The sequence below is a fragment of the Toxotes jaculatrix genome, chromosome 14, assembly GCF_017976425.1.
Source record: "Toxotes jaculatrix isolate fToxJac2 chromosome 14, fToxJac2.pri, whole genome shotgun sequence".
Classification (NCBI taxonomy): Eukaryota; Metazoa; Chordata; class Actinopteri; family Toxotidae; genus Toxotes; species Toxotes jaculatrix.
The window spans coordinates 5,091,998-5,119,279 of record NC_054407.1 but is presented as its reverse complement, the minus strand read 5'-3'; the positions used below and the strand labels follow the sequence as shown (position 1 = coordinate 5,119,279).

The 27,282-nt window shown below is 41.6% G+C and overlaps 1 protein-coding gene across 2 annotated transcripts in view; it reads left to right on the top strand.

Annotated features, from left to right (window-relative positions):
* Positions 1-27,101, top strand: part of col15a1b (collagen, type XV, alpha 1b) — a 44,989-nt gene extending 17,888 nt beyond the window's left edge. The window contains exons 3-45 of one of the 2 annotated variants that reach the window (XM_041055919.1): positions 2,376-2,563; positions 2,915-3,124; positions 3,428-3,580; positions 7,084-7,158; positions 7,643-7,741; positions 8,565-8,679; positions 8,928-8,968; positions 9,065-9,238; positions 9,358-9,384; positions 9,474-9,536; positions 9,663-9,740; positions 9,869-9,931; positions 10,016-10,165; positions 10,980-11,141; positions 12,991-13,044; positions 13,312-13,347; positions 13,534-13,671; positions 13,820-13,879; positions 14,031-14,066; positions 14,186-14,227; positions 14,625-14,687; positions 15,128-15,163; positions 15,373-15,456; positions 15,613-15,678; positions 16,188-16,223; positions 16,594-16,656; positions 16,840-16,929; positions 17,226-17,261; positions 17,377-17,430; positions 17,754-17,810; positions 18,116-18,175; positions 18,677-18,721; positions 20,863-20,932; positions 21,183-21,208; positions 21,847-21,945; positions 22,044-22,188; positions 22,276-22,340; positions 22,466-22,597; positions 22,764-22,862; positions 23,081-23,155; positions 23,338-23,535; positions 23,793-23,908; positions 24,612-27,101. In XM_041055919.1, the coding sequence (XP_040911853.1) occupies positions 2,376-2,563; positions 2,915-3,124; positions 3,428-3,580; positions 7,084-7,158; positions 7,643-7,741; positions 8,565-8,679; positions 8,928-8,968; positions 9,065-9,238; positions 9,358-9,384; positions 9,474-9,536; positions 9,663-9,740; positions 9,869-9,931; positions 10,016-10,165; positions 10,980-11,141; positions 12,991-13,044; positions 13,312-13,347; positions 13,534-13,671; positions 13,820-13,879; positions 14,031-14,066; positions 14,186-14,227; positions 14,625-14,687; positions 15,128-15,163; positions 15,373-15,456; positions 15,613-15,678; positions 16,188-16,223; positions 16,594-16,656; positions 16,840-16,929; positions 17,226-17,261; positions 17,377-17,430; positions 17,754-17,810; positions 18,116-18,175; positions 18,677-18,721; positions 20,863-20,932; positions 21,183-21,208; positions 21,847-21,945; positions 22,044-22,188; positions 22,276-22,340; positions 22,466-22,597; positions 22,764-22,862; positions 23,081-23,155; positions 23,338-23,535; positions 23,793-23,908; positions 24,612-24,834 (3,902 nt within the window). In that variant the 3' untranslated portion in view covers positions 24,835-27,101. The remainder of the gene's footprint in view (positions 1-2,375; positions 2,564-2,914; positions 3,125-3,427; positions 3,581-7,083; positions 7,159-7,642; positions 7,742-8,564; positions 8,680-8,927; positions 8,969-9,064; positions 9,239-9,357; positions 9,385-9,473; positions 9,537-9,662; positions 9,741-9,868; positions 9,932-10,015; positions 10,166-10,979; positions 11,142-12,990; positions 13,045-13,311; positions 13,348-13,533; positions 13,672-13,819; positions 13,880-14,030; positions 14,067-14,185; positions 14,228-14,624; positions 14,688-15,127; positions 15,164-15,372; positions 15,457-15,612; positions 15,679-16,187; positions 16,224-16,593; positions 16,657-16,839; positions 16,930-17,225; positions 17,262-17,376; positions 17,431-17,753; positions 17,811-18,115; positions 18,176-18,676; positions 18,722-20,862; positions 20,933-21,182; positions 21,209-21,846; positions 21,946-22,043; positions 22,189-22,275; positions 22,341-22,465; positions 22,598-22,763; positions 22,863-23,080; positions 23,156-23,337; positions 23,536-23,792; positions 23,909-24,611) is intronic. The other variant, XM_041055918.1, reaches the window with a different exon arrangement.
* The last annotated feature ends 181 nt before the right edge of the window (positions 27,102-27,282 follow it).

Below are 27,282 nucleotides of genomic sequence, written 5' to 3'. Positions count from 1 at the left end.
AGGACAGGCGCCCCAGTTTTTGGGTCTATAATATGCTGGTATATGACAAAGTACCTAGATGTGCTATGCGATTCATCTGTTAGAGTCTGAGAAATCTTGAGGACAAAGGGACAGGAGGCTTTTGCGTGGCGGGCCAGGGTCAAGGTGGATTTAAAATTTAAGGCAGAGCTGAGGGGCTTGTTAATATTAGATTTATAAGTCTCCATAAGATGATCAATCATCCACGTGGGCTTCATGGTGAGGATCAGGTTTAGTAGGAGTAGGAGAGTTAGACTGTTTGACTGGAAGAAAAGAATGAATGAAACTGACTTAATGACTGATTTATTGTTTTACTGAAGCCTAACCAGGCCTGAGTAACTGAGGATTTGGACCTGGTCATGGCAATATTATATTAAATCAGTGGACCAATCAATAAATAGAAGTCTGGAATATATGTTCTGTGAGACGCATGTTTAAAATCTGATGTCAGTCTGAATTATGTTGAAGTATCAGCTTTTAAATCCACTTCACATGATGTGAGTAGAATAGGATTTGTCTGCAGACCCTACTTCACTAAGCCAAACTTAGGAGAACAGCAGTAGCTGCCATCTTAGCCTTTGGCTCTTGTAGAGAGAGTGTATAATTTGGTTTGGTTAACTTTAAAATCACATCTTTAAGTGTATCAGCTTATAAATTAATTTCTGTGGTAATTATTAACACATGGTAGATGGAAAACTGAGCAAACAGTTTATCTATGGTCTCTGTCAAAGATTTTTATTGTGAAATAATTTGCCTTTAAAGGCAAAAAAAAAAAAAATAATAATGAAGGCATTGTATCCTGTTCATCTGTTATACCATCAACCCATTCAGCCTGAAAACATTATACCCTTTTAAAGCCTTTCTACAGCTTTTCCACTTCCCCGCAGGGCACTGTGGTTGGGAACAATGTTGATATGAGTAGCTTGTGGGATGGAAAGTCAAAACAATGAGTTAAAAGAGCTAATTTTAACAATTTTTTCAACAAATTGTGAAAAAAAAAGGGTAGAACAAGAACAGCATATTGTCTATTTTTAGCAGGGGACTAACTGTCCCCAAAACTGTGCTGAGACACTTTTAGTTTTGCTACCCTTTCTCACAAACCTCTATGTTTGACTTGTTTTTTTTTTCCTTCTTTTTTGGACCCTGAGAACACTTCAGGGCAACAACAATGCAAACATAGTCCTCTTCTATCTTGAAATGGCTGCCGCCCAAGCTATGACCAGGTCTCTGCTGCCAAGTCAGCCTCAGACCAGATTCCAACAGTAAGACTGGCCATTATTTTCAAATGTATGTCACACAGGGCAGGAATGAAAAGTTAAACCTCTACAGTGGCCACCAGTTAACATGCTGGTTGACACTTCAGTTCTCTCAGAGTAGCGTCTGTCCATTTCCTTCATTACAGAGCACTAATGACTGTACATCTGGACTGGAGGAGTGAGGCCTTTGGTGTGTGTTGGTGGTATGTGTGTGTGTGTGTGTGCACATCTTGAATGCCCACCTCACCACCTGTGCTTTCAACAATAAATGTTGGAAGAGCTCCACTTGTAGTGGTTTGAGTGGTGCACAGAAGCACGCCTTCTCACACACACACACACACACACACTAAACCCTCTAATCAGGTATGTTTCCAGTTGGTCAGGTTTAGGAATTAGAGACCCCCAAATGTTGGGCTGTCTGGACTGGGGTCTGTGTGTGTTCATGTGGGTGAGATGTGTGTTTGATGTGTGCGCAAGTGTATGCAAATGGATTTCTATCTGTGTGTGTGTGACAGAGATATAGGTAGCAGGGGTGAGCCTGGCTGGAATGCTGAGGTGAGAGTTTGTCGCTACGGGAGACAGGCTCCACAGTGGGGGGAATCAAGGGAATGTGAAGCCATCTCATCACATACACACTAAACACTCTAATTGCCAGCCATTGTGTGTGCACGTCTGTTGGGGAGGATTATGTCCGTGCGAAGCAGAGCAGCGAGGCGCAGACAGAGTCAGGATCAAATCAAGTCAAATTAAAGGCATGTCAGGATGATCCAGAAGCACCCCTCTTCCTTCCACTCATGTGGTGAATGAACCAGCAACACACAGGTAGCAGAAAAGGGAAGCGATTTTGAAAGGAGGTTCAGACATCTGCCAAAACACCTACTGTGCACCTCTACAGTAACATACATCTATGGTGAATGTTTCAGTCAAATAATCCAACTGTCAAGAGAAACTGTTTTGCAGTGGTAGGGTACAGGCAGTGAACAGAACTCCTGGAACAGTGATCTGACCAAATGTGTCTCTGACCATCTTGTCTCCCACCTGTTACTCCTTTGTTTTCATTTACTCATTTAAAATTGTCCTCTTTCTGTCTGTCTCTGTCAGAGCGGGGCCCAGGAGATCATCTGGACCTGACTGATTTAATTGGCGTACCCCTCCCTCCCTCAGTCTCTTTCACTCCTGGCTATGAGGGTTTCCCAGCCTACAAATTTGGACCTGAAACCAACATTGGCCGGCTCACCAAGACCTTTGTGCCAGGGTCATTCTACAAGGACTTTGCCATCATCGTCACGGTAACGATCTAGAGATAAACTCTTCAGCCTTTTAAACCTCCTTCAATGCTGTCATTAGGGTTTTTAAAGGGTTCACCAGGGCTTTGAATACAGTGGTACAGACACCGCAATGGTGCTTATCTACTATCAGGTCATAGCTAAGGAGTGTAATTGAATGTAAAACAGCTAATGGTCAGGTTGTGCCTCTCTATGTCGCCACCTTGTGGAATTTTCATGTTAAAGCAAGATTAATATGTAGGTCCTAGGTTTTCTCCTAGCTTTGCATGGCATTCATGGAAACTTTAGTATTGGCTGTACTGAAGCAGTAAGTTATAGTGACCTCTGATGTCTTCAACTTTGCCCTTACACCAGGTGCGTCCAGCCACCCAAAGAGGAGGCGTACTCTTTGCCATCACAGATGCCCGTCAAAAAGTGGTGGAGCTGGGTTTGGCCCTCACTCCAGTCCGTGGGGGCCTCCAGAGCATCTTACTGTACTACACTGACAGAGAGCAGGCCTCCCATAGCCACAAAGCTGCAGCCTTCAGTGTCCCTGATATGACTGACCAGTGGACACGGTTTACGGTGAGCATGACATAAGGTTCAGTGTAAGTAATTAATTACTTATGTCAGTCTCTGTAATTTAGTTTATCCAGCTGGTACTGGACTTTTATTAAATCTGGATCAATCATCTTTAGTGCTCGACCCTGACCTGGAAAAGAATTAAAGATAATTTCTTTCCAGGAAAGATGATGTCTTCATATTTATTTAATTTACACAGATTAAAGGCATCAAATCAACTTAAATCCTTGAATTTTAAAGTAAATTTCTCAGAGATACAGGAAAAATGACATTTTTTTTAAAGTGTGTATTTGCTCTGCCTGTCAGGTGGTGGTGGAGCAAGATGAAGTGCGTCTCTACATGGACTGTGGAGAGGCAGAGAGGGTTACTTTCCATCGGAGGCCAGAAAGACTCACTTTTTCTCACAACTCAGGCATCTTTGTAGCTAATGCAGGAAGCACGGGGCTTGACAAGTTTGTGGTAAGTGAATGACATTCGTATCTGCAGGTGTATCTGGGTTGAATGTGTTTGCAAGAATTTTTGTCTTTTCTGCAGAGTTGCAAAAAGAGTCGGAGCGGCTGCCTGTGTGATGATCAGTGTGCAGCGGCTCTGTGCTGTTGGCCTTAGGATTACATTTGCTTGTGTGTGTTCTGGCCTCTCACAACCACGTAAAAAGAGCTGAAATATCGTCTGCCCTCAGGCTGTCCCCTCTGGAAACTTCCCAGCATTCAGTCTGCTGAAACCATTTGTGTACTGACCATTTGGCTTTTTCTCTATGTATTTTGAATGTTGTTGAGCATGCAGTGTGCACAATATGAAAATGCCTTCCTTGGGTGTTGTCCCTGTTACCAAGACAATACTATTCAGGCCTTCCAACCAGGAAAATGACAAATGAAAACTGTATGAAAAGTGGTTGTGAGCAGTTTCTTTATATTCCACGTTGTATTTATAGGGTTGTAGGTTGATGCCAGAGATCGACAGTAAGGAATAATACATCAGAAATGTCATGCTCTGTAACAAAATGTAAAGGTAACAAAATTTGCCTACTAGCATCAAACTCCCAGCAAAATTACAACTTTTTACACTTAGGTTTTTGCAGAATTTGACATCTTAAACAAATGAAACAGAGCATAAGCATAATCGGTGAGCATAAGAGGTGCAGGCAGGCTGATTTTATAACCTTTGGACAGAGCCAGTCTGGCTGTCAGCTATGGTAACTGTCTCCTGCTCCAGCTTCATATTTAATGGAGAGATATGAGGGTGCCATTGATGTGAAACCCCTAAAGCACCTTTTTTAACTTGTAGATGTTATTAAGCATGACTCTGCAACTGCATGGCCTATTTACAGTCACTGAGCACTCACTAAAAACACCTGTGCACTGTTTATTCGTTCAGTTATCAAATCAGCCAATTCTGTGGGAGCAGCTAATATTGTTGGTGCCAGACGGGCTGGTTTCATTTCTGGATCTCCTGATCTCCTGGGATTTTCACACATAACATTCTCTAGAGCTGAACTCAGAATGGAGCCAAAAAGAAAAATCATCCAGTGAGGCAGCAGCTCTGAGAACGGAAACACCTTGTTGATGAGAGAGGTCAGAGGAGAATGGACAGACTGGTTGGAGCTGACAGAAAGGCTACGCTAACTCAGATAAACACTCTGTACAACTGTGGTGAACAGAAACACATGTCAGAACAAACAACATGTCATACCTTGAGGTTGATGAGCTAGAACAGCAGAAGACCAAATCAGGTTCCAGTCTTGTCGGCCAGGAACAGAGATCTGACGCTGAAGTGGACACAGGTTCACCAAAACTGGGCAGATGAAGACCGAAAAAAAATTGATCCTGGTCCAGTCTGGATTTCTGCAGAGGCACACAGATAGTAGGGTCAGAGTTTCACATCAACAGCATGAATCCATGGACCCAACCTGCCTTGTGTCAAGGCAGCAGGCTGATGCTGGTGTAATGGTGTGGTTGATGTTTTCTAGGCAAACATTGGGCCCTTAATACCAGTCAATCATAGTTTGTCATCAGTTTGAATGCCACAGCATATTTAGTGTATTGTTACCATCTTCTAATGGCTACTTCCAGCAGGATAATGCTCCATGTCACAAAGCTAAAGTCTCAAACTGGTTTCTGGAACATGTCAGTGAGTTCAGTGAACTTCAGTGGCCTCCACAGTCTCCAGATATGAATCCAGTAGAACACCTTTGGGATGTGGTAGAACAGGAGACTGGCAGATGTAATGCCATCATGTCAACATGGAGCAGAATCTCAAAGGAAGGAACTGAGGCTGTTCAGAGCAAAGAGAGAAACTACCCAGTATTAGCACAGTAAAGTGCCTGATGAGTGTACATTTTAAGTATACCTAGAAAGTAATTACATTACATTTTTTGGAGAAAATTTACCCCATCCTCTGTAAAAGACAGTATTTTAAATGACATCTGTTTGAACTGGAGCCAATCACCAGTCTGTGCACATTTATTTTGACAGGGCCAAAATGTCACGACCACCTCTGGTCCACATCCTGTGTTGGCTCTGTTGCACATTTTGCAGGATCAAACTATGAAGATCAGAGACAGAGAGGACGAAAGAAGGGAGGAAAGAATAGAGAGGGTGAAGTAGAAAGAAAGAAAGCTGGCATGTGGAAGGGAGGAGAGGATGGAGGAGTAAGCCAATGGCAGATGAGGAAGTCAGAGATGTCAACAAGGCTGACATGTGGTCAAGGCTTAGTTGTGGTCAGATCAAGGGCTTGACTCAGGCCTTTGCTGCCAAGTGTGTCAAGTGTGATACTGTAGTAAAGTTAAATTTGAAGCAATATTACAATTAGGGGAAAAAGAAACCTGTATTGTATTGTGAATTTGTAGTCCAGGGTCTCCTAGGCTGAAATCGATAGGCATGATAACAGACTTCATATTAGAAATCTCTACATACTGACACCACTGTGGCAGTCCCTGTCAGTCCATTTTAAGTCCAACACTGCTCACAAAAGATAAATCCAAGCTGCTAGTCTCTTGTTGTTGCCATGGTGAGTGGATGCTGTTATTCCTACTTCACCCTGCTTTGTTCAGTGTGGCCTGACTTTCTGAACAGGTTATCTGAAGCATGGCCACAGAATATGTGCATGCTCAGCAGCAGTCATATCTATATGTGTGTGTGTGTGTGTGTGTGTGTGTGTGTGTGTGGTGTTTGTTGTCTTGGGCTTCTTCAAATGAGTGCAGTCACAGTGTGGGGCCCCTTTTAATCAGCGTGTGTTTGTATGTGAATGTTGCAAATGCTATGAATGTTGACCAAAGGAATGAACATCTCTCCTCATGTTCGAATATAGCCATGTTAATCAGTGAATCTCGTGCGTGTTTGTTGTGTATCTTTGGAAATGCGCTTTCTGTGGTGACTGTACTCCATTGTGTGTGTGTGTGTGTGGTGCCCCTTTGTTTACAGAGAGAGCAAAACTTTATAGATACATTCTGGAAAACACTGATTTGGCTACACTTCATGTCTTTTTTGCAAAATTACAATAAGACATTTGGAACTATGACTCTTGTTATGACTGCAAAATCTACTTGTTGGAAATGTAGGAAAAGACTCTGGATGTGGATGTACACAAGACAGGATGAGGCAAACTATGTTAATAAAAACAATCACACAATGTGATTTTCTGAATATCGAACCTGGAACATATTTAAGTGTATGGGCATTTCAGAAAATACACTGCACTTAAAATGAAACTTGATTATAATGTCACTCTCTGTCTCTCTCACTACATTTACAAGCTCACTGTCAACTCATTTACTGTGAACACCAGGTCTAAGATGATAGTGTTTACATCCTAAGATTCACTGGAAACATTCCTGTGTGTCCCAGTTCTGTTAACTGAGTCACTATCATTCAGATGACTCAGTGAAAGTGTTCACACAGCAGTGACAGTTTTTAAAGTGCATGTTAACTGTCTGTCTGTCACTGTCTGTCTGTCTGTCTGTCCAGGGGTCCATTCAACAACTGGTGATAAAAGATGATCCAAGGGCAGCTGAGGAGCAGTGTGAGGATGATGATCCTTATGTGAGAGACATACACACACACACACACACACACACACACACACACACACACACACACACACACACACACACACACACACACACACACACACACACACACACACACACACAGACTGAAACAGGACTAAAACAGGACTATCTGCTGGGAGCAGTTTAAGTTTTACATAAAATTGGGATGTGAATCAACATCACCACCTAGTGGGCAAAAGACATACCTACCAAAGAGTTTTCTCCAGCTCTGTGTGATCCAGTATTTACACTGACTGCTCAAATGAGTGTATTTTATCATTGATCTGACAACTTTTAATTGTTTCAGTCCATGTGTAAGTAAATGTCAAACAAGGAACTTTATGCATGATGTATTTAAAGTAATTCATTGTTTACTTACTGAGTTCACTAACTGGTGAAAGTGGAGCGCTGCATCATCAGTGTCTGACAGCATCTTTCGCTTTGAGTCTGTTTTCATGATGTGATATTTGACAAAGGCCTCAGGATATGCCAGCGGAGATGATTCTCTGGATGACAGAGAGACGGAGGAGGAAATGATGAAGAGCACACAGGAGAGAAAACACAGCACAGCAAAGGTAGGTTGGATTGATGGCATCATTTCATGCACATTTCTATGAAATTAAGTCAAAACATACTTGGGATCTGCACTAGAATGTAAAACAAGGTTCTGTAGGTTTGAACAACAGCTGCACAATATGGGTTTGTTAAAATGGTGGTTTCTTTACATATGTATGTGTGTCAGCTTGTTGCATCTGCTGCTTTGTTTGATGCACAGCCCCCTTCTTATCATCAGGACCCTAAAACAGCACTCCTCGTGTACACGTGTGTGTGTGTGTGTCTGTATTCCTTCCCTTTTTCCGGTTCCATCTTTCATCCTCCCACTAACCAGGGAGTCGGTCTGACCCCAAACATCCCATAATCTACACTGACTTTGAAGCTTCAAAAGAAACTGTCCTTCAAAAACTGAATAACTGATACCAGATATTAAAGTAATGCTGAATGACTTGTGGTCTGTAGACCCTCATCAGTGTAGACACTTTGCAAACAGCACTGACAACCAAATGTTATTTCATATTATCTATAGGATTCAGCTCTATGAATTACGGCTTTACAGTTTCCCTTAAATGTGCCTTAACAGCACTTTCTACTGTTTCTATTCTACTATTTTGATTAAACCCCAAAAATGGATTAAAGAATGAATAATCTTGACATTTACCTGCCACATTCATACACCCCAGAGGATGCATCCTTTGGAATGTAATGACTCGGTAACCCCTCTGCAGGCATCAGCTTCAGGACAAACTGAGTAAATTCATGCCTCTCGCAGGACGTACCATCTTAATTTTGGTGACCTGCTGACCAGCTGATCTTCCCACAAATCTTTTTCTTCTCTCATAGAAGGAGGACAGTGTTCCAGTTATTGCTCCACCCACTGAAGCTCCAGAGGTGGAGCTCGATGAGTATTCTGGTCAAATGACTCCAACGGAGGCCAATGAAGAAATGATGATAAGAGGTCAGAATGAATTTCATATTTAAAGCCATATTTAAACAGGGGACACCAGTGACCTAAATGTAAGAGAAACACATCCTGTGAACTGGTGGAGTAAAGCTTAGCATTCCTATATAGCCACTGCTGAGGTACCCTTGAGCAAGGCTTGTAACAGCTCCCACCACCACAACATAATGAAAAAATCATCTACAGTGCGGTTAAAGCTACATCATGAGAACGTGTTTGGTGAAACGTGCTGATGCTGTTTACAGGGCCACACCGGACAGAAGAGGCAGGAGAGAGATCAGGAGATGTAAGTTCAGACGTGGGCTTTGTCGCCTCTCTGTCTCTGTTATTTTGCCGTTACTGTTACTTTGTTGCCAATGACATGTTTTATTTGAATTTCCAGGGTCTTGTCAGGCCTGGGTTAAAAGGAGAGCGTGGAGTTCCCGGACCACCTGGCCCACCTGGTCCTCCAGGACCTACCACTCCACCTGGGAAAGCTCAGCCTGGACCAAGGGGGCCACAAGGGCCGCCAGGCATCCCCGGAGCCCCTGGACTACCAGGGAAAGATGGACAGCAGGTGTGTGTGTGTGTCGAAGAGTTAGAGTGTGTGTGAGTGTGTGTGTTTTCATTCCTTTATGAATCTCTGAGTTCATAAGCTGCCACTGACTTTCATCCTTCTGCTCTCTCCCTTCGCAGGGGAGCAATGGAGAGAAAGGAGATCCGGTAAGCTATTTTATCTCTTCATCCATCTCCTTTGCCATGTTTTATGTAATGTGGAACTGATAATAACTAAACTCTATTTTCACCTCCAGGGTCAGAGAGGACCTCAAGGATTTCCAGGTTTGGATGGAGAACCTGGAGCCAAAGGAGAGAAGGTTTGATTAAATCACCACGTTACGGCTAATTACAAATGTCTCTTTGTCCAAAGTACTTAACTTTTATAGCATGACACCAAAATGTACTGTATGAGGCAGATCCTCTCCTATCCACTTCCTCTATAGGGAGACCCAGGAATTGGTTTGCCAGGCCCTCCCGGCCTCCCTGGGCCACCTGGACCCCCCAGATCACGGAGTGTACCTGTGAGTGTCGTTGTTCGTGGTTCTAAATGTAGATGAGAGTTAAGCCTCGTTGGCACTTGCAGTGAAGGACAAGATGTTTGAAGCATCACTAATATCTCACTGTGTGTGGGTGATGTTATGTGTTTCAGTACGGAGCAGACGCCCTGGGTTCTGGGTTTGAAGACCTGGACAGTGATACTGAACTCATCAGGGTAAGATAAAGACCAACGACCTCACGGGTAGTCTGATATTTGAATTTACAAAGTTGAAGAAAATTAACATTCTCTTTTTACCAGGGTCCTCCTGGTCCACCAGGGCCTCCTGGTCCTCCTGGTCCTCCTGGACCCAACCTGTCACCCGAGACAGCTGAGGGCCTCTCTCTTGGTCATGCTGGACCACCTGGTGCTCCCGGTAGAGACGGACTGGCAGGCAAACCTGGAACACCAGTAAGTCACCCAGATATCAGACAAACAGTATTCCACTATATTCAATGTAAATATTTAGCCACGTAACAGCAAGTAAAAGTATTTCTTTATGATTTAAATCTTTACATAGATGCATGTAGAGGCCGCCCACCATTGACTATACTATAGGTCTTCAGTTTGAATTTGAATATTTTTATATTTTACATAAAAGCTTACACCTTTATATTTACTTAAAATTGTCACCACAAATACTGAATGGACCTGCAGTGGAAAATGCTCTTCTCATATCCTCAAATGTCCTTGCACCAAATCACTGATGCCTTATCAAGCACAGTGGGGCCCAGAGGAATTTAAGACTCCCACCCTATAGACAATCTGAGCAGTGTGATGGTTTCAGCACTGTAAGAGTTTCTCTTACAGTTACATTATGTGTGAATACTTTCCCTTTCCTTTCATGTTGTACTTTAGTCAGTGTATTTTTGTCTCTATTATCATTGTGTACTGTCTGTCTTTCTTTAAGCATATAACTGTATATACTTTGGTCCAGATCTAGTTAATCCTTTTTTTGTTTAAATTCTAATTGAAATTAATCTTTAGTTTGTGTTTCTTCTTAAATCATACTGTAGTTATCAGTAGTTGTGTGTTTCATGGCCAATGACTAGTCTGTCTTTTACTCTCTCTCCATCCCATGTGTCACCCCACTGTAATTATTCTCAACCTCCATTTCTTCCTACTTTACATCCTCACCAATCTTCATTCTGCCCACATCTGGTTCCTCCTCTTCATCTTCCTGTCCCCTCCCATCACCTCCTCCTCCTCTCCACTCTTGTTTCAGATGTTTGAGGATTGGTTTAGTGGTTCTGGGCCTGATGAGTCAGGTTTGAGCTCAGGGTTGTCCTCTGACCTTGACTCTGGCTTCAGTTCTGGGTTCAGCTCTGAATCCAGCTTTGCCTCTGGGTCTGGGCTTGTCTTCGGGTCTGCTTGGGGTTCAGGCGAGGTATACAGTCGTGGTTTGCTGGTAAACAAGCAAACGATAAAAGGCAGAAATACAGTCAAAAGCCAGTGTGTTGAGGCAGCACGACTCATCTGTTGAACAAGATTAAATGTGACAAATGAGACAATCAAAGTGTTTTATCTGTATCATTATAAATTATCTTGTTAAAACAGTGACACCAATGATAAAACCAATTTTGTCTCACTGCCTTAATGCTGGGCTTAATGACTGTACATAATCTCCTACCATGTTGTCTTGCTTACTGCTGACTGGCAGCTGAAACTGTTTTCACCCAGGTGACTGAAGTGCTTTGTGCGACTCTGTGTGTGTGTGTGTGTGTGTCAGGAATAACTGCTTTCCTTGCTCTTTGATAATCCCCCCCCCCCCCCCCCCCCACACACACACACACCCACACCCCCACGCCCCACAGTTACTGCTTTTACACATGACCTGCTTGGACTTTTGTCAAGTTTACGTTTGGTTCATTTTACTTTCAGTTCGAATGTTGTCGTTACCAAATGAAACGTTTCACTTTACACAGTAAAGTGACTGAACTGAAAGAAACTGAACACAAACTTGCTGTATAAGCTCTTAACCTCAGTGTCAGCTGCTGTATGCTTCTTTTATCCAACATGGTAAAGGAACCAATCTGCCTTTTGCATTGGTCTGTTATTATTTTCTCTTTTTGTGTATTGTTGTATATTGGCTGCTCTCTGCCAAGGCACACTGAAGGGCTGTTATGTAATTACTGTGTTTTCCACTTATGACACTAAAGACTACAAGGGCTCCTATGGACTACTTCAGAATACTAAAAGTGTTGGATAAACAAAAAACATAATTTCCATTAGATACAGGGCTGGAAAATTCAGAGTTAGTCCCTAAGAGTGGCATTAGAGAGAGGCCCATGAAACAGATTCTTCCCGTCAGAGCATGAATGTGCCAAGCAAACGTCATTGTAATTTTCCCTTTAGATTATAAGACTTTTTGTATGGGGAGTCAACAGTTTGAGTGAGAAGGGGCCACAAGGTCAGAAGGTTCAGAACTGAAAAAGTTAATCCTCTGGGGTGCATTTTCTACCCTGGATAAAATTAGATGGATCAATAGGATGTCCAACCACTATCACCATAGTGGAGTCAGTAATTCAATCAGCAATGCTGAAGGAAGTTATTTCAGTGTGCCTTGGAACTGAATGTGTGACGCCTCTGGTACTCTATGTTGCCAGAAATATTGCTGTGCTTTGGTCTGGTACTGCTTGGTTAAAGGAATACACTGAATTTTTAATAATTTCAACGTTCCTATTAAGTGATGAGAGAGCGGACGATAAAATCATCCTTGTCTCTAAGGTGGCAGACTCTGCTGCTTCATGCTACACTTCAGCTGAATCATAGTTTGCAGTCAGAATGATCTCAATTGCAAAAACAAGAAGCAAAATAGGAGAAAAAAAAATAAGTTGAAATGATCTGTACACCGCCACTTTTATGACTTTTGCGCCTGTCACTTGGGAAAATTAAAATCAATATGATACTCAGACAACAATAAAGTTAGTCTAACATAATTGTGATGCTAACCATTGCTAGTGTGTGAGCATGGTGTAGTGGTGTTACCAGCCTAGTGTTGAGCGAGAGCAGTGTTGGATGATCTCATCACTTAAGGAAGCTGACTAAAGAGCCCCCCCGAAAAAAAGTATTCCTTTAGACTGATATGCTGTCACCTCTGTGTTTGTTGTTGACCAACGAACGGCTCAGCATCTACCGGTAATTGCACTGTTTTTCTGTACTTGCCTATTCTCTGTGACTTATCATGGTTTTGTTTGTCCATGTCTACTTGCGTCTGTCTGTGTTTGTGTGTCCAGGGTCCAGCAGGAAAAGATGGGGCTCCAGGTCTACCAGGAACTGTAGGAGAGAAGGTATGATCATCGAGATGGATTGTGTCCTGGTCTGGGAGATCACTGAGCCACTGTATATCTGATGTATATCAAATGGTTTCGGGATTACACAATGAAAAGGAAAAGTCTGTTTTGTACAATGCTGATAACAAGCAGTCTAATAATATTCTACACTATATTCACATCTAATCTCGATTATGTGCATACTGCCTTTTATTGTTCCAGCTTCCACCACTGCTTAATGAAAATAATGAGTAATACTTCTTTCTTCCTTCTTTACATAATTAGGGTGACCAAGGGCTACCTGGGCCACCTGGACCAAAGGTAATGTATACACTCATCATGGAGTGAGGCCAGATTATCTGCTGCACACCATGTGATAGTGTTTATTTATGTTTTATCCCCCAAAATAAACTGTAGCATTGTTTTCCAGTTTGGAACTAGGACAAATTAATGTTAACTAGGCAACTTTTTCTAATAGGAGTTTACTTTTTCTCATTATCTCTGCAGGGTGAATGTGGGTCTGTGGGCACAGAAGGGTCTCCAGGGCCCCAAGGGCCCATGGGTCCACAGGGGAAGAGAGGCCCAGTAGGTCCCCCTGGACCCCCTGGTCCCCCAGGACCTCCAGGAACCAAATTCTTTGTAGAGGTGACACTATTTCATACCAACCACCAACACATACACATCACTGCTGCTACACAGATGAGTGTTAATTAAGATGAGAAGGAAACAACAAGTTAATTTAGTGAAGAGAAGTTCAAACACCTCACTGTAATGATTGTGTTTTTGTTTTCAGGACATGGAGGGATCTGGGAAGAGTGACATGGTCATTGGAGCTGGAGTCTTAGGCCCACAGGTCAGTACAAGAGAGTGTATATGTGTGTGTATGTGTATGTGTGTGTGTGTGTGTGTGTGTGTGTGTGTGTGTGTGTGTGTGTGTGTGTGTGTGTATACTATACATATTGTTTCATACATAGTAAGTGTTTTCTGTTATTCTTTTTTCCCAGGGTCCCCCTGGTCTACCTGGCCCACAAGGACCTAAGGTAATCTGTTTATGAATATTCATTGAATGTATAGTTACGCTTGCAGGAAGTAGCTAGTATACTAGTATATGTTTAACAGCTGATAACACTGGATCTAAGATACTTTATGTCTTCTACAGGGTGAAGATGGGGCCCCAGGAGCTCCAGGGCTCTCTGTCAAGGTGAGCCGATTCTCAAATGGCACTGCTTTCGATTTCTTTGTCATTATTATTCTGAGTCTTAACTGTTTATATTTGGTGGCCATAAGATGTTAAGTTTAGATATCTAATTTTTATGATTTAAGTGTACTGATAGAAACAGTGAGGCATTGAAATATGTTTATCATTATTTATGACAGGAGTAAATGTATGGTGTTTAGATTTAAACATCCCTAAGAACTGGAATATGTCTGCAACTTCAGATGATATATTTTACAGAAAAAATATTCAGTCCTCTGCAAGCAGCATTTTAAGCATTTAAACATAAAGATAATGATAATGTGACCTCTGTGACCTGAAAGTGTGCTCATATATGGGAGGCACAGGGCGTTTCCTCTCCTCATGCTGTGTCTGATTGTAGGGTGAACCAGGAGACCCAGGACCAGAGGGTCTTCAGGGTCCTGCTGGACTACCAGGTGCCAGGGTAAGTAGCAAGTGTTTACGCAACAGGTTTTGGGAAATGATTATTTTCTGTCTCAGCAGGATATACAGATATAGTTCAATTTCTGTGTATTTTAGCTTTAGCTTAGCACAAAACTAGAAGCACAGATAAGGATGCACTGTAGCCACATTTGAGAATGACCAAAACAGCTTGAATATAGCAAGGAAATTAGCTAGAGGTAATTAACTAGCTGGTTTGATGAACTAGTAGCTCACGTACCTTGTCCAATAGTTGACATCAGTTTGTATGTGAGTTTTCTAATAATCCATCTTTGAGCATTGAATGGTTCCAGGCTGAGTGTGATCATGTCTAAAAAAAAAAAAAAAAAAAAAGTAAATAAACTCTCTTTGCAGATCACTTTTAAGCACAATGTGGTTAACAACACGTGAATTACTTTTTATTTCTCTTTCCTCTACAAACAGGGGCCCAAAGGAGAAAAAGGCAGTGCAGGACCTAAGGTAGGTTTGCTCAACAAAACACGATGTGTGGATATTAAGTAATATCTGACAGGCTCTAATGTCTGCACACTGTTCTACCTTCTCACTGCTGTATGTTTATCTTAAGTGAACTTAGCTCACAGCTTCTTGGTTGTATCATACAGATCATATTCCTTTTCACTATGAAGACTACACCTAGGACTAATTATTCTCTGTTTTGTGTCTTGAAGGGTGATCAAGGCGCTGATGGACTCAGTATTCCAGGACCACCTGGGCCCCCTGGACCACCTGGGCCTATGATTAATCTGCAGGATGTATGCATGCACCTAAATACACACACACACATTATGTTTTGCTGCTGGGTTGTGTTTTGTTGATGGATTATTATATGATAGACTCCATGTTGAAGCCAGAGCTTTAAAACATGCTAACAGTTGCCCAACTTACTCAGTGTTGTGTTTTGTCTACAGTTGCTCCTCAACGCTACAGATGGTGTTTTCAACTTCACAGAGATCAGAGGACCACCAGGGCCCGTGGTGCGTAGCAATAAACTCTTAATGCAAAGTGACAATGTTTTTTGAGATGTTTCCTGCAGCCGCTTTCTACAATTATGAAATGCAAACTGACTACAGCTGGTAACAAGGAAGGAAGGAGGGTGATGGATCAATTATCGCCACTCACATCTTTGACATCACTATCGCAGAAAGATATAGTTATATAAACATACATTTATTAAACTATAATACAAGGAGTCTTTTACTGTAATGTCCCTCACTTTATAGCTCAGGATGAGCTGCTGAATCCTCTCCCTCATTCATATATTTCACTGTAATATCATCATTACATTTTTGAATTGTTGGAGCTGCAGTTTTGTTTGATGACGTTGAGTGTGAGCATGTGGTTTGTTGGCTGTACCAGAAATGATGATTAATCCAGCTGTGCTGCTTTTGCTTGTATCTGTACTTATGCCTGCATGCGTGAATGTATATGAATGTGTGTGTGTGTGTGTTTGTCTGTGTGTTGCATGTGTGTCTGTGTGTTACAGGGCCCTGAAGGGTTGCCAGGCAGAGCTGGATTTCCTGTAAGAGCATGTTGCTACATCACTTTATGCTGAGCATGTGTATCGCCAGTTGAAATTCAGACATTTAATGTATACGCAAGTATTTTACTACCAGGGAACAATGATGCCACAATTATTTGAAAATTTATGTAACTTGTTTTTTTTTACTTTGCCTTTGCTGTCATTGGGCTAAACATGGTAGGTAGCAGGACTACTGTCATGTTTTTGCCAGGATTAAGACTTACAGTGGTTTGCTAGGATTAAGACTTTTCTAAAGTCTTAATTTATACCAAGTGTAGAATTTACAAAGCCCCACAGCCATTCTTTTAAAATGCTATCATACCGGTTAAAAGTCCCAACTCTGCCTCATTATCCTTTCATCCCTCTCCAGGGTCCCAGGGGGCCAAAGGGAGACTTAGGCCCTCCAGGTATTCGTGGGCCAGCAGGAATCAAGGTGAGAACTAGACCCCACAGTGATAACAGAGCTGCAAAGCAAAGTGTGCACTGGAATACATCATCTCATCACGTCTATAAGCAGAAGAAATACTGAAACCTGTGTAACATGGAACAGTTGAAATGAGGAGGCTCAGTGTATTTACAGCAGAATGCTGGACATCTCATTTCTTTGCTCTAACAGGGAGAAAAAGGAGAGCCAGGGGTGACCATTGCTGCTGACGGATCTATCTTATCTGCACCGAGGGGCCCCCAAGGGCCCAAAGGCATCAAGGTACTAAACAGTGACCAGACTCTTCAACACTTACTGACTCTTAACTCACTTACTGATGCTGTTACCTTTACTACAGTGGTCAAAGGCATCAAGGTGATGTATCCACTACTGTGACTGCTGAGAAATTCAGTTTTAAACAATAAAAAAAAGACTCAACACAACAGTCCAACTGTTGTGATACAATAGCAAGACTAACACAAGAATCAAAACACCAAAAATCGAAACTCACTATAGGTCTACAAGCTGCTTGTCATATTCATCTTACAAGTTTGCTGTACTACTTTGTATTTTCGTAGGGTGACCATGGGTTCCCCGGACCGCCTGGAGTTATGGTGAGTTCATAGTAAATAGAACATTAACATCTATAAAATTTATATCATCTTTCACTGGCTTTGTGAGACGTAAATCTGTTGATTTTAAATACTTGTGTGGTTGTGTTTCTTTTAGGGCCCTGTAGGACCTCATGGACAAAAAGGTGAATACGGCTTCCCCGGTCGCCCGGTGAGTACCGTTTATCTGGATGCATATTGTCAGGAAATGAACTCTTCCTCTCTGAGGAACTGGTCCTCAATGAGAAAGTCAACTAGAACTATATTTGTCATCTCCAGGAAAAATATTATTGATTAAATATTGAATATTAAATATTGATTTATTTGTATCGATTTTTCTCCATCTATCAATTTACTCCTCTGTTATAAAGTAACTTTACACCGGGGAAACTTCTCTCATTAAGGATCTGGCTGGCTCGTTGGCTCGGCTATCCAAGTGATGAATTGCATTTGTGCAGAGAACAAATATTAATTTCATTCTTTCTCTTTCTGCAGGGGCGACCTGGTTTGCCTGGAAGGAAAGGCGACAGAGGAGATTCTGTTGGCCTGCCGGTGAGAAAATAAAGATTTCACCATAAGCATTTTGTGACACAATTATGGTCAATATTTTAAACAATAGATCACAGAGTTAATAAAATATAAAATGTATTATAAAACTACATTCATCAGGTGAACACAAATTCAAATGAATGCCAGTTCCTCCCTGTGTGCTGGACGGAACATTCGAAAACAGATCACTTTTATAAGTCGATGTCAATGTCTCGCTCTCTCTCTTTCCCTCTCTCTATCTCTCGCCCTCTCTCTCTCTCTCTCTCTCTCTCTCTCTCTCTCTCTTTCTCTCTGTCCCTCTCTCTCAGGGACCACCAGGTCCTCCAGGCCCACCTGGACTCCCAGGAAGAATTCTTGGTCTGAATGGAGTAAGTATGAATCTGTCTTTATGTGTACCAAAGCTGCTCTGTATTTAAAAAATTTTAGTAGTTCACACTTTAATCACCTTTAATCTTCACTACAAACAAAAATTCAGCCATCAGAATATGATATGATGCTGTAATCGCATCAAAAAATTATTGGATTTTGTAAAAACAAACAAACAAAAAAAAAAAACAGTGTCAGTCTATATTACACCTTTAACATTATATTATAAAGATATAAAGAGTACAACCTAGATCTGCTCTATATGAAAAGTGCTCTGAGATCTTCTGCTATGATTTGACTCTATATAAATAAAAGGGACTTGAAACTGATTTGACATCATCATCATTGGTTGTGTGTAGGGTTTTTTGTTGTTGTTGTTGTTTTGTTTTAACTGATTTTTTTTTTTTTTTTGGACCTTGAGTCTTGTCAAGTTGATTTACTTTAACTTAAATGCTGAAACTTTGATTTAGTCTGACTGCGCTGCTCTTCTTTGAATCTTAAAGACAGTGTTCCCGGTGCGCCCCAGACCGCACTGCAAAAAGGGACGAGTAAGTCTGAGCTGGACCATCTGATTGGTCTGTTTCAGTTTGAAATCGGACCATGCAGTGGTTCTGTCGGTGTGTTGGTGTAGCAGCATGGCAGCTCTCTGGTCTGGGCTACGAACGACACCCCATCCTCCCCCCACTCTTTTACCTCCCTTCATTTAATCCTCCTCTCCCTCTTTGCTCTCCTAATGATCTTTGAAAAGGCTTCATGTTTGTGGGTCTGCCCTCATTTCACCAGGCATGAACATTTGTCTTGTAGTTGTATTTCTTTCATCTTACCTGCCTGACACATATTTGTGGTTGGATTTACATTCAAAATTTATGGTGGTATGGGTGATATAGTTTCTGTGTAGTTGTCTAATCCAATATGATCCAATATGATCACTCAGGACAAATGTTCATGCCAGGTGTTAAAGGGGGTCTGGGTCTGAATCCTGCTTGCAGCATCTGTCCTTACTCTCCTCATCATCTCAAGGTGGAGGAAGCTAGATGACAGTCACACAGGGAGTAGAAAAAGACAGTTGCTACTCCTCCTTCTGCTGTACATACGTCAGAGTTGGTGCCAAATCACTTTCAGTTTAATCGATTTAAGGAAACTGCAGAGAATTTATTCCTAAAGTATCAGTTACAAGCTTTAAATTGTTATTTGTTCCAAAGAAAAGCTCCTTCTTTAATCGGTTGTACTGTAAGTGACATAAGCCAAACTCCCCTTTGTTGGGTTTGTGGGTTCTGCTATACAACTTTCTCTTTCAAGCGTGACCTGTGGTTCTGGTGATGCCATAGTTTTTTTTTTTTTTCTTGGCTGAATTCCAATCAGCTAAGCTAGTGAAAGGCTGAATGCAGGGAATATACAGATATTCTTATCACAGCATAGAATTCAGTATCATTGTCAAATTGTGCCATGAGCAGCTTCCTGGATAAGGATTTTATTCAAATCTACCCATGGACATGATATTTAAGAATTCTGATTGGAACTTGGCTCCTGTTTCTTCAAATTTCACTTCTTACACTTTGGATGTGGTGAAGGCCTCTTCTACGAATGTGTCTTAACTTGAACCTCTAAACTCTCACTTTACTGTATGGACTGTATGTGGAAACTGGTCAACTGGACAGCATCATGATCAAGAGATCAGCAAACAGAAACCAAAATCATCCATGTGCTCTGCATCTGCATCTTTCTTATTTTTTTGGAGAAAAAAAAATATTTATTTCTATGTAGATTGTAAATTTTGGGGGAAATCTTTTAACCTGTCATTGCTCAGTACTGCTACATTTCCCATTAAAACACACCTAATGTCCCCTGGTGCTTACAGTAAAATAGTAGTGTTAACTTTGTATTATTGTAATTTTGTGCTAATGATCTACCAGGGACATAGGAATGATTTTAGTGTCTACTGATTGTCACTACACTGTACAGTTTCAAACACATCTGGCTTTGTCCCAAAGGCCCTCCTTAGAGTTGAGTTCTAGTTAGCGGTGCACTGCACCATGGGACATCATTTGTGACATATGTACACACAAACAGTATACCGTGATTTGAGTATAGTGTATTTTATGTAGATTTTAGACAGCAGATTGCTTTCAGTGTAAAGTCATGGGTAGTAAGAGGATGTGGTGTTAGTTTTCCATGGCCTTTGTGTCAGCTGCTACTGTAACATAAAATTGCCCTAGCAGGTCTAGCAGGGGTCTAGCAGGGATTTTTCCAGGAGGTCAACTTAATGTAAAACACATCCCTCTGAAATAAAATTAAGAAACGTTTTAAACTTGCCATAATGTTATTAATCCAGCTCTGTTTTGTAAATCTTTCTAAATACCTGCTTTAACCCGAATCCCTAACTTTTTGTATTTTAACCTTTACGGTCTGTGAAGGTTGTACGTGCTGCTGTTTACAGCATGCGTTCCTTGTATGGTGTTTTGCAACATTTTTAATCTTTGAACTCTGTATCTTTTTTATTATAATACAAACTTTTCCCATGTTTAACGCGTTCTTTACAGATGTTTGACTTTAAAAATGAATGCAATTTATGTGTTCAGCAGTCTGTACATTTGTTTTAACTGTCTGTGTACATGTACATGTGTGTTTTCCAGCTGTCACACATGAGCTGGTCTCCATGTTATGTTAATGAGCCTGTATGTGTGTGTAGGAGTCAGTGACAGTTGGAGCTAAAGGAGACAAAGGAGAAGAGGGACTACCTGGAGAACCAGGGACACCAGGTGAGACCTCTACACCACAAATGTCCCATTATGTGGGACTGGTTTGCTCACTCACAGCATGTTGTGTCCATATCTGATTTAATCACATTAACGCTATGATCACAGCATCAGTCAAACAACAGCAATAACTATAAGTGAAACAGTAAATCATACAGAGAATTGTAAATATTTGTTAAACTGCAACTGCATCACCTGTGTAAGAAACAATTTTTAAGTGTATTATTTATATTGTGTTGTCTTGTCGTCTTAGTACTTGGATTTCCAGATGGCATTGTGGTGAGTATGGATTTATTCTATAGACCATAAACAGTAACCTTGTTATTAATGTCATGTTAAAGCTGCACTAATCAATGTGTTTATATTAATTAAATCAAACACTCATAGTGTTGAACCCCACCGAGAATTAACTCATCTCAGTCTACAGAGTTACTTAGCGTGTTTCAGCTCATTGTTTTAGTTTTATTGCCTCCTCCTTTAATGCTTTGGTCCAATCTCACCACTCTGATCAACTTCAGTTCAGTTAAAATGCCTCATTAAACCCACTGTGTGCTACCTGCTCAGCAACAAACAGCAAACAACATCAACAACAGGCTTGTCAGCACAGCATTTAGCAGCCGAAGTTGATGGAGACCAAAACGGAGCAAAGAGAGAGAATATTGGACATAGATTTCATGGGTGAAGAGAAACATGACCTATATCTGCAGGATGTATGCAACTATTTGTTAACACATTTAACACAACAACTTTACAAACGTATGTTACGTCAGCTTGTGGCTGAAAATCAAAAATGCTAAGAAAACCCTCTATGAATGTTTTAAATCCTTGTTTACTTGCTAACATGGGTGAGGTTGTGATTTTCACAAACAAAAAGGTATATAGTCTTCTACACTGTGGTCTCTTGTTGGATCTGCCAGGGTGCTAGAGGTGATCAGGGATACAAAGGCCAGAAGGGAGAAAAGGGTGACGCCGGTCTGCCTGGTCCTCCAGGACTGCCTGGGAGGTCAGGACTTGTGGTAAGTTGTGATATCTATAAGCTCCATCCTGATGATACTATTCCAATCTCAGCCCTGATTTAGAGTTTTTTCTGAATATTCAATTTCCATACCTGTAGGGTCCAAAAGGTGAGTCCATCGTGGGCCCCACAGGTCCGGTTGGGGCTCCTGGCCTGCCTGGAGCCCCTGGATTTGGACGACCTGGACCCCGAGGTCCCCCCGGCCCTGCTGGACCCCCTGGACCTGCACCTCCATATGGATCAGGTAGAATACACACACACACACACATATGGATGAAGCTGACTGATGTTGGTTTTTATCTGTTACATGTAATTCCTGTTTTGTCATCAGCTGTCAATACACCTGGCCCTCCTGGTCCTCCCGGTCCACCAGGGGCTCCAGGATACGCCAACCCGGTAAGAAACTGGTCACAAGAAAATAATTCCTCAAGTGCAACCATGATGAGAAGAAATGGATAAAATGACTATTGTCAGTGAAAGTATCATGAAGGTACTGATGCTGTGGTGCTGTTTGTGTTCAGGTGACCACCTATAAAACAATCAACGCTCTGATCAGAGAGAGTCGACGGGCTGCAGAGGGAACCCTGGCTTACGTGTCTGAGAACGGAGGAGAGCTGTACGTTCGAGCACGTAATGGCTGGCACAAGATCCAGGTGTGTTTTGTGTATTTGGTCTGATGTGTGGACTTTTTCCCTGGACTTTACACAAGATAAAATTTGTAACATGTATCTAAAGTGTCAAATAACCTAATAAAAGTCATATTGACTGGAAATCGACCTGCACTTACCCACATTCTGGATGTGTGTGTCTGTCTCACAGCTTGGAGAGTTGATCGAGCATGAACCTTCCTCCTCTGCGGCGTCTCAGGCCCTCAGCAGGCCTGGAGGGTGGAGCAGACCGCACAGGATCCACAGCCAGGTTCTCACACACACACACACTGTAAATGCACAGACAGAAGAACCACAGCAGGAAACTGTTATAAGACAAGATCCAGTTGTGATATATATTAAACTCTTTCTAGATATGCATGCAACCTTTGGAAACCTTTTGGAAACACCTCTTTAATTTAGGACTCTATAGGGGGAAAAGCTGAAAGAAAACACACATTCATGTTTCTAATTCATGTTTTGTGATAGGAGCTGCAGGAGGGCAGTAGAGGATATCAGCCCAGCTATAACGTACTACCCCAGACCTTCAACGCTGTTCCTGGGGTGAGTGTTCGAACTGAAACATATGAACACCCTTACATGCACCTATTAGGTAGCTAAAATTACTTGGGCCGACACCAGTCTGACTCTGGTGCGGCTGACTGATGCCAGATCTGTGAAGAATAACGTGTCAGATTTGGACCGTGTGGATTTTCTCATCGTCTCTGTGTTTTTCTCCATCCCAGCTCCATCTGGTTGCTTTGAACGCTCCTCTGAAAGGGGATATGCGCGGTATCCGGGGGGCAGACTTCCAATGCTACCAGCAGGCGCGCTCCATGGGACTGACAGCCACATACAGGGCCTTCCTGTCCTCACACCTTCAGGACCTGGCAACCATTGTGAGGAAGGCGGACCGCACTGACATGCCAGTGGTTAATCTCAGGGTGAGGAGAAGTTTATATTCACATTACAGTTTGGCTTAAAGATGATACAGACTGATCTTAAGAGAAAAAGTAAAGCAAGTAATTAGTAAAGCAGTGAATTTCACTGTTTTTTTTTTCATCATGAAAAATGTTTCATTACTTTGGGTTAAGGCATGTTTTCCACTGTGTTCCTACAGGTTTAAAGATACAATCACGATATATGATATATCGAGTTTATTCATTTCAGTTTTCTTATTTCATCTCTCCTCTCTCCTCAGGGTGAAGTGCTGTTCAGTAGTTGGATGTCCATCTTCTCTGGGAATGGAGGCACATTTAACCCGTCCATACCCATCTACTCCTTTGATGGACGCAACATTATGACTGACCCAGCATGGTGTGTGTGTGTGTGAGCGAGTAAAGTATTTGTGTTCAGGGAAGTGAAAGCCAGTCAAACTGATGAATTCATGATCAGACAGGCCATAAATCTCTCGTTCACAGAAGCTCTCAGTGAAATGATCATTTGCTGTATCAGCAGGAGCTGAAGTAATTTTTTGCACTTTTTCATACAGAAGCCAGAGAAAAGTGGGCAGGAAATGAAGAGAGATGGGGGATGACATGCAAACGAAAGGAGTACCAGACTGCTCAGACAGAGTGGCTGTCAGTTTGGCAAATTTACAACAGACAGCAGCGCAGCTGTGTAGCTGATACTACGTCTGATGCCAGAACATGATCCATTATTCCCCCTTTTCCTGATCACGGTTGCATGGCCTGGGCCCATCCCAGCATGCATTTGGTTAGAGACGGGGTAGAACAATAACAAGCGCCCATCACAGCTCTAAGCGTATTAGTTATTCAATTATTCTGAGGCTCAATCTGAACGTGAAGGGTCCCAACAAACTCACTTTTAAATCAGTTTGACTAATTAATAGATTTCTAACCTTTGTTTTAAATAGTAATTTATAGTATGGACTGAATTATGATCTTTACCCTGCAGCAGGGGGAGGAACGTGGCCTTCCTTCCTTCCCTGTTTGGTCTGATGTAGCAGTGGCTGCCCATGTAACCTCCTCTCTCTCTCTCTCTCTCTCTCTACCCTCAGGCCAGAGAAGCTGGTGTGGCACGGCTCCAGCGCCGTTGGCATCCGTCTGACCACAAACTACTGCGAGGCGTGGAGGACGGCTGACATGGCGGTGACGGGCCAGGCAGCACTGCTGCAGACGGGACGACTGTTGGGACAGCACCCCCGCTCCTGCTCCAACCACTACATCGTGCTGTGTATAGAGAACACATATGTGGGAAACACACATCCGAGGAGGACCTGAAGAGACAGAGGAAACACACACACACACAAAAACACACACATTAACACATAAAGAAACACACATGCAGGCATGCTGAAAGTAGAAAATGTGACATGAATGGGAAACACATGCAGGCACATTCACACGTCATGATTACATGTCACTGTTTGGGTAGAAATGACATTCAAGTACAGACTGCGGGCACTTCTGTTCACACACACGCACAGCATGCACTCAAGCACAGAAACATGAGCACAGCACACACACAAACACAACATACACACACGTTTAACTTCCTTTCACTTTGTTTGGTTTCATCTTTAGTTCCCACCTGAACCCAAGTGTAATCCTGTCACACAGCCGTCCATGTTTCAGTTATTTATATTCACTCTAAACATGTAGCAGCACATCATGTCTTCTCAGAGAGCTTTGGGATTATTGACACATATTGAAAAGAGATGTAGATCTGAGGAACTTAAAGGTTCACACCAGTCTTTTTACACTACGTTATATTTTATACTTTTTATTTTTGTTAGGATTTGTTTTGTTTTTTTTTTTGCCAATTCCAGGCAGCCATAGGTTTTAATTTAGTTCCCTACAGTATGAAAATCAATTAGCATTAAGTCTGCGTATTTTTTGTCAAAGCAGACTTGATGTACCGTGATGGATTTAACAAGTCTCAGGAGTCTGCTCATAGATTTCCACACTGTCTGAAAATAAATGGAAACCAGTGGATGGAACTGTAGAAAACACACGTTTCTAACGGTGAATTAGAAACAGTTTCTGAAACACAACAGCATAGTTTGCAAAATGGTTAGCTGTGGTGTAATATACATATACAGTTTACCTGGTAGTAAATGGGCTAAAACTACTGTTATGGTCTCGTAAGTTCTCATTATTTTCCATTTTTGTGGAAAAGAAATGTGGGTGAACGTGACCCATGTATGAATTTCAACCTGGTATCTGATATCACCACAGTGTTTTAGTTTAGACTGAGTCCTGTGTAGCTGTTTGAACAGTGCCACCTGATTTACAGTTTCCAGGTTATTCAAAAAAATTAAATAATCAGATGTGAGTCGATGTAGGATGATGATTGCTCTGTAAAGGATAAGACTGGAAACGTCCTATATTTTTGTTATTGTCAGCAAATCCCATGAAAGGACCAAAACCAACAATGTATGAGTCCTGCAGTGGAGCTCTGTGGCTCAGAGGAATAACACACACACAGGGCCTGTCAGTGGGATACATTAACTGTGATCTGCGGACAATAAACAAACATATGGAATATCACCAGACTTACCGTTTACATATGAGCACAATGTGAACAGTTTCGAAAGCATATGGTACACTGTACACACTCATATTTCATATTTTAGATGTAAATACACTGTATGGAAACTACTTCCTATCGACAAAGTCAAATTCATCCAATCACAGCTTCACTTACTCATGTTTCCTCCTGTTTTTTTCTTTGTTTTTGTTTTTTGGCCAAAATCCAGCCAAAAAAAAAAAAAAAGTCTGGATTTTCCCAAAAACATTTTACCACTAAGTTCTTGTTAATGTTGTATCTACAGATGTTAAAACCATATTGAAGAGATTAGTCATGCAAGGAAAACAAAACAAAAAGATCCAAGGAAAATTTGCCAAGAATCTCAGCCTGTTTCAGCTACAGATAGAGAAGTACATGCATAACCCTGAAGGTTACATTCAGAATCACAGTATGCCCCCCCCCCCCCCGCTGAAAACATGTGCACTCACCATCACCTTTGTTTACACTGGCTCATTAATGATGATCGTCCTCACAAAGTCAGTTTCAGAATATTTAAACACGTTTCTTCTGTTTTTCTGAACTTCTGATCTGAACTAGTCTCATTAAACATTAACATCTGTGCTTTAGCTTTAGTGTTAGAGTTGAAATCAATGTATGATTTTCATTAATTTATACTGTAGCAGGACATAGTGTGAAAATCTAGAGTTCACTTTCAGATTTTGATGAAGTTGGATTGTGTATATATAAATATACATATGTGTTTTGTTATCGTGCAAAATGTTTTTGTTTTTTACTCCGTAGAGGTAGATTTTATATGTCGCACACTAAATGACTAAGGTTTTCTCTCACCATGTGTTGACTGAGGCGTAGTTCCAGTGCTCTGCCTGTAAAGATAATGTCGGCCTGGCTGATGTTTTGATTTTTAAGTGTTTTAGTTCTCCTAATGTCTGTGATTGTGATGTTTCTCTACAGACAAAACTTGAGTTTCTGAGAAAAGAGAACATTTGTGCGGACTGGTGCTCACGAAATAAATGTTTTGTGTTTTTTAAAGCGGTGCCTCCACTTGTTTCACTGTATTTTCCCCGGCTGAAACCTAGAAATGCTAATCTCTAAGTGTTTTTCATTAACATTTTTAAATTACACATGCTGAAATCTAACCAGTAGAGCTCTCTTTAAAATGACACTGAGCTTTTATAGTT